Here is a 9,779-nt window from a genome sequence, read left to right as displayed (position 1 = left end):
AAACATATACTACTAAACTTGTTTTACGTGACAAAAGTTTATTAAACGCTGCAACAGATACAATTTTAAAGTAATGAGTGTGATAGTGAGTTCTGTCGGGCAGGATCTAGGCATACCGTTCGACCCGACCAGAGTTCCGAAAGATCCGTTTGATTCTGCTGGAAGCCTCCACGCCGTGCACGTACCCGGCTCCACTCAGTGGTGCAAAGTATGTTGATGAAATAAACTAATTTTGTGTTAATCTTATTTTCAATGTTTAAGCTTTAAAATTTGTTACAGACGCATGGGATGGAAGTGGTGCCTAATTGCTACCCTGACGCAAACATTCCGTACCCGCTGATATCTGCCTTGCTGTGCAGAGACACAGGCCACAACTTGCTCAAAACTTCACTCTGCAACAAAAAGATCGCCTGCTTCATGATAGGCGGGGAGCTGAGACTATGCCTGCCTCAGGTTTGGTTTTGCGATATAATAACTTACAACGTTTTTTACTATAAAACAAAAACAAAAAAGTTGTTGATGCATTTTTTAATTAAACTAATTTATTCGCACTTTAAACAGGTTCTCAACAGTGTCATGAGCAATTACAACATGAAAGACATGGGCCGAGCTTTCTCCAAACTGCAAATTAACTGCAACCAGTGCAGCCCGAAGATGGTGGAGCAACTGACGACAAACAACGTTCTTCCTCAAAACACCGGAATGTGCTCTCTTATATGCAGAAGCGACTGCGAACGACTTCTGTCCCTCTTCAACAAAGACAGCTATCGCAAAACTGAGGTTTGAATTGACGAACCTTTAAAACTTTTTACACGTGTAAACTAGTCTAATTCTATGATTTTAGAAACATTTTTGTTTTTTTATAAAAAATTGTTCTAAAAAGATAAACTTACAGACGAGGCAGTACTCAATGAGAGGTCTAAAAGTGGCTCACACTAACTTTTCAGAAGAAACTATTGGTGAGTTTTACGCTGAATTATACTCGAGCGAGGATTCAAAATGCATCAAATGTTTGAGAAGGAACTGTAACGGGATCTTCACTCCCCGGGAGTTCTGCATGCACTATCATGGGTTAATATATGACATAAATCTTTGCTACACTTTAGAATTTGGTTATATTGATTTTAAATATACTAAAGCTAAATTTACAAAAACTTGAACAAACTATATTATAAAGTCGTGTTTGTCAGTTTAATTTAACTAAACTTGTTATAAGTTATACTTAAATATATAAACAAATAATTGAAAATATTTTTAGCGAACAAGCCTGTGATAAAGTTTGTCACTGGGGATTCCATTTGAACGATTGGCGGAACTACGTAACGATTCCGTTAGATACGCCAATCGATCGGCTTGAGGAGGCAAGACATCACTTGAACGAGTTGAAAGATCGCTTTCCGAAAAATACCGAAGTATCGTATCAATCATTCGTCTTCAGAGAAATGCCAGTTCAACGAGTAAGGCCACTTTAACTACTGCATACTCATTTGTATACGAAACTAAGTTAAAAAAGATACTATTTTTACATTGAAAAAATACTTGTTTAAAATAAAGATAAAACTAAAGTCTGGTAAACCATTGTAAATGTGCGTTTTTTTATTTTTAAAAAAATTTACTTTTTTGAAAGGCTTAACATTTTATTCAACTCCATTTATAAATGCTTTTTTTTTTTTTTGATTTCTTTAATATAAAAAATTTTAAACGCAAATTATTTTTTTTGATATTTATAATAATATAATATACAATTTGTTTTGATGATCACATACAAAAAAAACATAACCTGTAAAATGTACGCAATTATGGCATTGAAAAAAGCTTATCATTCGCTTTGACGTAACATAACTTATAAAAAAAACAAAATAATTTTTTTGCAGTCGAATAGTAGACACTTTCATTTTCCATAAAATTAGTAATAAGACGTAAAGTCACGTCATAATAATCATATTTGTTATGTACTACAACAAATGTACAATTCTAGTCAAAACTAAGTTTTATTTTCATACAAAACTCATTATGATAAATGTTAGAAAGATTTTTTAGAGTTTCAACTTTGAAAATTTTAATAAATAGTTTGTTAACTATGACAAAAATATAGTTTGATAAATTAGTTAATAAAAACTTTAAATTAAAAAACATTACCTGACCCACATACACAAGTAAAGGATCTATACTTTTTGAAAAGTTGCTCTTTTCAACATTAAAGCCGCGGCTCATCAAAGTGCTTTTTGATGTTAATGCAAAAGATTAAAGTCAGCAGAACTGCAACAAAAAAGAACTGCATGACACTGAACAGACGTCAAAAAGCTGCAGACTGGACGCAAAAGTCAAGAGCTCATTGTGACGTCACAAAATAAGTTTAACCGATATTTTACGGCTTTTTCTTTATTATTCCCGGTTTTGAGGCAGCACGCGGCGCAGGCAGCGAATTGTTCATTAAATATTTATGCAAATAGCAGTCGGAGCTGGTAAAGAATAAAGCGCGGCTGACTTCTATGCTTGGAAGAAATAAACGAGGTCGTAAATTTAGGCTGTTCGAAACAAACAAAAGTTGACAGTCCAAAGTTTTATTGGAAGCAAACAAGGATTTTGGCTCACCGAGTTTGTTTGATCAAAACTGCTTTTTAAACATACTGCTATCTGAAGTTTTACCTAGAGTTCCTTTAAAACTCACACAGCATTTAACTTAATTCTAGTTAAAGCTTTATTCAAGATTTTTTTCTTAATAACTAGTTTTGGGTATAAGATTGGCTGGCAATTTTGTTTTAAAATCCAAAGCAAATGTTTTCTTGGAACGTTTGTTTGTTGTCACGGTGTGAAAAACGCTTAGCAGAAAAACAAAATGTAGCGCACCGCTGTTTCCCTTCCTATTCAACCTTAAGCTGCAAAGTGTTTCTGCGTAAACAAAAACGCTACTTGCTAATTGAGTGAATTACTGTTCGCAATGCGTGTCCGCTCAATTGCAATTACTCGTTAAATTGCATTCTTTCTGGAACTTGTTTAGCTCACAACGATGTGAAAAGCTTATTACTCAGCCGCGCGCTACATGACAATCACGAAAGATCAAGTCTCGTCTCGATTTGGAATTTTTTATAAGTCAAAAGCTGACGAGATTAACGTCTTTTGCCAAGTGGCTTTGTGAAACTTTAGATTATTAAACTAATGTATTTTGAAAAATATAAGTTTGTTAAAGTTTTAGTAAATTTCGTTTTTAAGAACTTAATTTATTTTTTTATAAACACCTTAATTACACCACTGACTTTGAGTAATGATAACTTTAAGCATTATTTTTTTTGTTCTTTTCTGTACTTCAGATAGCGTTTCGTTTTTAGTTCACTGCTACTTTAGTAAGGCACACAAAACTAATAACGAACAAAAATCGATAAAAAGAGCCTGACGCGACAACGACACGACAGTAGAGTAGGAAAACAAGGCAAATCCCATGAGAGGCAAATGTGACCTGAATAAGTTGCGTGCTACAAGACTTGAAAATTTTGACTTTACTGTTGTGTGAGCTTTTTTAGAACACTTATCAATACTTTTGTTCATGTAAATGTGCTAAATTTATTTAAGTTATTTCAATAGTTTAATAGGAAAAGAAAATAAGTAAAGTTTTGTTTAACTTTTTTACGAAATACCTTAAATTTCTGGAAGTTTATAAATCTTTATTAAATTATATCTTTTATAAAACTAGTAGAAGCACAAGTTTGGTACGCAAATGTGTGTGCGGCCTTTGTCACAGAAAAAATTCGACCTTTGGAAAAACTCGCAGTAAAAAATTTGCCGATCGGTAAACTTTACGCATGCTGGCTTGGCGCGCGGGGAATTCTTTTCATGGAAAAGGCAGCAACAGCTAAAGATTTGCATACTACTACATTAAGCGTCATACTCGCTAATTCGTATTATGCTCGTTAGGCATTACGAAACTAATAGAGATAGTCGTTTGCTATTAATAAAGCGACAACTTTGTTAGCTCACATGTTTGTTTATAACAGACCATGTGCTGCTGACTGTATACACGTGTTGAGCGCTCGATGTTTTGTTTTTGTTAGTTATTAAAATGCCCACGTTTACTTTGAATAAACATTAAAGTGTTAACAAAAATCACGACAAATGCAATTATCAATAAACACAGTTTTCAGAATATAAACATACTTAAACTTACAAGAATTGTTTTATTTGAATTTAAAACAGTGAAATTTTGTCATGATATTTCAATTGAAAGCAAAATACCAAAAAACGTAACTACTTTCTAGTAAACAGTTATATTAAGATAAAATTTAAACAACAACAATTAAAGCAAGTAAATTAAAAATGTATTGTTTTTTTTACAGCAAAACTTGAACGCTGCTCACGCGGCCGAAGCTCACCGGAAACGTATCGAGCAGCAGCAGAAGCCGAAGACGCTCACGGAGGCCGAGGTGGAGCGTCTGTGCCTCAGCAAGATCCTGCTCGGAGGCACCGACGTCCAGGACATAATCGCCTCGTACCTGCAGCAGAACAAGAGGATCCCGACGAACGCCAACCGAGCGCTGGACTCGCTCGTGCTTCGAGGAGCCGCAGCTGCAAGTTAGTTTGCTTTCAGATAACGCCCGACCAGCATGACTCATTTCAGCGTTCGCTTCTCTCTTTCGTTTCGCCCGCGCGTAGTTGGCGCGGAGAAATAGGTCATTGACCGGATTACTCATGGCTTTTGAAAAAGAAAATTTGGCCTCTCCATCAAAAAAAAGGCCGTCTCGACTAGCTGCGCCTCTTTGTATGTTTTATGAGATCGCCTTGTTTTCGCATGTCGATGGCACGGAACTTTAACTTTGATAAGGCTTTTTTTTACTTCTTTATGAGTCACTTTTTCTGCTTTGCTCGAGTCGCGTCAAGTTTGAAATCGGCTAAAGCTTAACAAAGTTTTTTGAGCGTCTGGTAGTATGTTTAAAGTATCTTAAAACCGATTCTACTTTTCAGCGTTATTTATTGAATATTTAGCGTTAAAAACTTTAATAAAAATCTTAAGCAATATTTTAATTAATTAGTTAAGTGCATAACTAAAGTATCTTTATTCAAAAAGGTTCAAAAGCGAAAGAAGCCAAGCACCATTTATCGCATCAAAACCCCTACCTGGCTTACAACCAGCAGCAAACGTCCTTCCAGCCGCAGTTACCGGCTGAATTGAGGCTGCATGCCGCCAACTTACAAGCCCAGCAGCCCGCTATTCAGTCGGGCAGCAACCAGGTTACCAACGAAGCTCTTGCCAGCTTGCTCAGCTTGAAAAGCAGCCTGGACAGCCAGAGAAACTTTTACCCGTGAGTTGACTTACCGTTACTGCTGATTTAGTCAAACGCTTGGTTTGTTCCATTCGTTGTTTACAAGTCTTAAGCTAATTTAAAGCTAGGTTAACCGAACATGTTATGTTTATAATATCAAAAGTAGTACGCGTAAAATAATCAAAGGTAACCTTGTGCAGTTCATAATAATTCGAAATATAAGCTTTCTACTAACTTAAAATAGTTTAACAGTTTAGATTTACTAGTATACATATACTTTTAAAATAGCTTTTTAACTTTTAAAAGTTTACGGATTTTACTTCCTATACTTTTTAATCTAAAAACTGTACACTTTACTTAAATTACAATTTTTATATTCAAATCAAGATTTTTACCTTTACTACAAAACTTATACAAATAAAAAAAACTTCAGCTTGTCATCATACGCCGCCCATACAAACACATCGAACTCGGTGGCTTCCTTGGTAGCTGCACTGCAGTCACCCACTTCCCAGTTGCACGCCCTGCAAAATCACACCATGCTGCAAAATCTGCCTTGGTAAGTGATTTGCATAGAAGTTTGGCAACTTCACAATATGTACAGCTTTGAATTTATTTTTAAGTATGTATTTTTTAGAAAACTTATATTAAATTTTTGTTTAATGTTTAGTTGTGCATAATTTGCAATTATCAAAACGTTTAAAAAGTATAAACTTTGAAAATCAAAAAAATTATTTTCTATCAATTTTCTGTAAGTTGAAAAACAGAATTGTTAAATAGTCAACTAAGTAACACGAGTTAGCTTTTAAAGCTACTTGTTTTCATTTTTCTGCGTAAACTAACCACACAGAGTGACCAACTACCGTTATGCCTTGTGTTAACAAGCATAACCAACTTATGACGCATACTTCTTTAGCACAGTATTGATTAACTACTCTAAACACTTTTACAAGGTTTTTTTTCCAAAACTTTTTTTCTATTTTATTTTAATTAAACTGAACATTAATTACTAAACAGTGATAAAGGTTTACGTACATTATTTTACAATTGAGAATTTATTTAAGATCAATATTATTATAAACTATACCAAAAACTTTTTCAATCATCGAAAACTAGAGCCTTAAAACTAATGCAGGCTTTCGAACCCGCTCACTTCGCAAACGCAGCAGCTTGCCGCGTTGAAGCAAGCTTCGGTCCAATCCTCGCAGCTGAGGGTGCCCATGATCGACAGCAACAGCGCCTTGTCGCCGCAGCACCACGGTGGCAAGTTCGCTTTTCCGCTGCAAAACTCAATCATCACAAGCAACGTGAACAACAAAAACGAAGTCGAGAAGACGGCCGGTTCCCACTGCAACCTTCATAACAGATTTAAAAGTAAGTTTGAAAAATTATTAAAAATTAACGAAGGGCAGCTTGTAATTTTTAACATGATAGTTTAGTTTAATTAACTAAACATAAACACAAACTAGCTTAATTTATCATTAAAGTTTTAAACTGTGAATTTTTTTAAAACTAGCAAAAAGTATAATAAAAATCAGCTACCAGCAGTAAATTTGAAAATAAAACTCAACAGTTTTTTATTTTTAATTATCATTATTTTTCCACAGACGGAGCAACAACGGCCTCCAACATGAGCGACTACCAAGCAGTGACAGCAACAAACCCGCAGCTGACACATTTGCTGCAGCAGCGCGACCAGACGCACGTTGTCAAGCCGACCCCGTACCATGCCAACCAGACACGAGTGTTTTTCAAGCACGCCACTCACCCGTCTTCGGACAAAAACAACTCAATGAACATTATGTTGTCCAAGCCGGCGTTAACGTCCAATACTGACTCTCTTGACGCCCTCGAAAAACAGCTGTTGACCCAAGGTAATTACTGTCTTTGTAAAAAGTTGTAGCTTAAGCAACTCCACCTTCTAAAAAGTATGTTAACACTGTAAACGCTAAATAACAAGCATTTGAAAATTGTTTCAACTATTCTCACCAGGTCATGACTTTTCAACTAGCAGAAAGCATAAAACAGCGCCACCGAATGGCATTCAACCGACAGAAAAAAGGTTCCGGCCCCATGTACGCAACGCGGCTTCAGTCCGGGAAAAAACTCCTGATAAGTGCGACGAGTCCGTTCTGAACCTTTCGACCACCAGCCGGCCCTTGCTCGTGTCCAGGGTCAGGTACGTGCTGGAGGGTTCGTGCCCGGACGAAAAGGAAGAGTACATTTTGGAGGAGAACGGAGACGGCGGGGACACTGGCGTGAAAGTGCTGGTGGGTAAAACGGTCGTTTGCGAGTGCAAGGTCGTCCCGAGCCACATCGAGGCAGTCAAGCATGTGAGTTTGAACATCCAAGTTCTTCAAATCTGACTTAAAGACTCTTAAACTTGATACAACTTAAAAATCCATATTAAACACACTGAAAAACAAACCTAAATAATTGATTGTTAAGCTGTTTGTTTGCAAAAACCTCTTTTTTATTTGTGTTGATTGTTTTAATGTTTCAATTAAAAACTTAAAACCTTATAGTTTCTCGAATCGATGTCGCAAGTGAGCTCCAGCGAAGAAGTAGAAGTTCCTGCCGGATTCGTGTCTAACGCATTCAGAGAGCTTCTCTCTTCACTTGATGTTCAAGTTTCATATCCTTCAACTAACTGCAAAGTAAGTTTTTAAGCCTAATAACGTTTATTTTTGCTCATTTTTATTAAAGTTTTGCATTCTACTTATTTACTTAGCTAAAACTTTTTCTTTTTAAACAGTTGTTTACTACTTGCAGTGTTAGCCTAGAACTTTTGCTTCCTTTATTTTTAAATAAAAGTTGTTTTAGTTTTGCAGAGTTATTGAATTTTAAAGATTATAAGATTTTTCAAAAGTATGTTAAACTTAATTTTTTAGTTATATTATTTTAAAATTATCATACATGTAACATTTAAACATTGATTATTTACTACATAGTTACTTTATGTTAAAAGTATAAAAATTATTAAGTCTTATTTCTTACATATAAAGAACTGTTTAAACTTTTAAGAGTTTTAATATAAAAGCATCTAATTTTTTTGACAATAAAACGATTTTTCTAAGTTAAGTATATTTTTTAATAAACTTATACTACTCTCAACCATTTAAATCTGTAAAAACTTTAAACTTTTGAGAAAAGTGTTTTTTATATACTTTTTGTATTAACAAGCCTTACAAATATAAACAGCTTCCATTAAAGAAACAACAGCGAATGTTCCAAAGACACAGACTCTCAGAAAGCAGGTAAATTATGTTTTAGTTTAAACCCTGAAGTTTAACTAAATAAGGCTTTTTATTTCTTAGTAAAAATTAAATGTTTGTTTTTCATATAAATTATAAAGAAATTTGACTGCTAAAAACAAATAAATCTTATTTAATTTTTAAAACTCATAACTCTTACATAAGAAGTTCACAAAAATCAAAACGTAACAAAAATACCCTAAATTCCCCTAGAGTTCAAGCAACCTTTTTAAGCTTTATACTCTCTGCATAAAGTAAAAAATCAATATATTTCTACGCACGAGTTTTATGATGCATTTTGTATCTTTCGATCAAAAACTACCGATTGTTAAGTAAGTAAACTTTTGATCAGAAATTTAAATTAACTTTTATTTAATTTTGAAATTATCATTTACAGACAAGATAATAACTTCGAAGAAAGTCAAAATTCTATGATAATAACACTTAGAAAAGAAAACCAAGCACTTAAAAAGCTTCTATTTCAAAAACATACGAAAGAAAAAGTGATTGAAGCAATTAAAGTAGTTTTTTTTTTCTATATCTGATGCAAACATTAAAAAAAGTAGTTATGTATAAGTAACTGTGGTGTACGACTCGATGACCGATAAGTATACCAGGTCATTAGACTAAACTTTTTAGAGCTTTTTTATTGTTCAATACACAATATTAATATATAGTAATGAATATGAGACTTGGAAACTATTTTTAATCCTCCTTTTATCAAACAAAGTAATAACCCACAACTTTTTTCAGGAAAAAGAGGAAACAAACAACGATGACGTAGTAGACTTGTCATCAACTTCTTCAATAGCGAAAGCAACGCTGAACGGAGCTAAATCTTCAGATCAAATAAAAACTGAATGCAGAAACTCTTCACCCAGGGCAAACTCTGCTCCGCTAATTTCCGATGTTTCAACTAATAGCTGATTAAATTTCACCCCATAACTTTCAAAAAGAAAAGTTTTCTAATATATACAGTTTTATTTTAAAGTTTCTAACCTCTTCGACATACAGTAAGTATAGTGATTAAGTTTTTTTAAACAAAATTGTTAAACTTACTTGTTTTTGCTAAATGACTTAATCATTAAATAATTTAAAGTTAAAGTTACTAAAATCTTATAGTTTTTTTTCGTATTATAGTTTTATAGTAAAGGTTTTTTTTAAGTACTCTTTCGTTTAGTATAATATTTTTGCTTACTTTAGCAGTCTTTACAACACTCTGGCTGCTACATATCTTTATTGCTTTGATATAAAATGTAACAAATACTTT

At 33.9% G+C, this 9,779-nt stretch overlaps 1 protein-coding gene across 2 annotated transcripts; it reads left to right on the top strand.

The window, feature by feature from the left end:
- The first annotated feature begins 63 nt into the window (after window positions 1-63).
- Window positions 64-9,674, top strand: LOC145849085 (uncharacterized). 2 transcript variants are annotated; one of them, XM_082954163.1, is made up of 15 exons: window positions 64-208; window positions 280-453; window positions 562-780; window positions 896-1,071; window positions 1,259-1,457; window positions 4,332-4,566; window positions 5,060-5,294; window positions 5,689-5,814; window positions 6,391-6,629; window positions 6,863-7,129; window positions 7,248-7,588; window positions 7,781-7,912; window positions 8,457-8,512; window positions 8,907-9,030; window positions 9,263-9,674. In XM_082954163.1, exons 1-15 carry the CDS (start codon window positions 74-76, stop codon window positions 9,434-9,436), a joined length of 2,832 nt encoding a protein of 943 aa, XP_082810289.1. In that variant the 5' UTR covers window positions 64-73; the 3' UTR covers window positions 9,437-9,674. The 2 variants fall into 2 exon arrangements, with proteins under 2 accessions (XP_082810289.1, XP_082810290.1); XM_082954164.1 differs by lacking the exon at window positions 8,907-9,030 and having other exon boundaries at window positions 9,263-9,413.
- Window positions 9,675-9,779: the final 105 nt, after the last annotated feature.

The sequence above is a fragment of the Thalia democratica genome, unplaced genomic scaffold (genome assembly GCF_965202585.1).
Source record: "Thalia democratica unplaced genomic scaffold, ktThaDemo2.hap1.1 HAP1_SCAFFOLD_2063, whole genome shotgun sequence".
NCBI lineage: Eukaryota > Metazoa > Chordata > Thaliacea > Salpida > Salpidae > Thalia > Thalia democratica.
The sequence above is the reverse complement of the archived record's forward strand: the minus strand, read 5'-3'. Positions and strand labels throughout refer to the sequence as shown.

Coding starts and splice junctions, on each gene's coding strand:
- LOC145849085 (XM_082954163.1), top strand. CDS start 74: ATGAGTGTGATAGTGAGTTCTGTCGGGCAGGATCTAGGCATACCGTTC. Junction 4,567..5,059: donor TCGAGGAGCCGCAGCTGCAA/GTTAGTTTGCTT, acceptor TTATTCAAAAAG/GTTCAAAAGCGAAAGAAGCC. Junction 5,295..5,688: donor AGCCAGAGAAACTTTTACCC/GTGAGTTGACTT, acceptor AAAAAACTTCAG/CTTGTCATCATACGCCGCCC.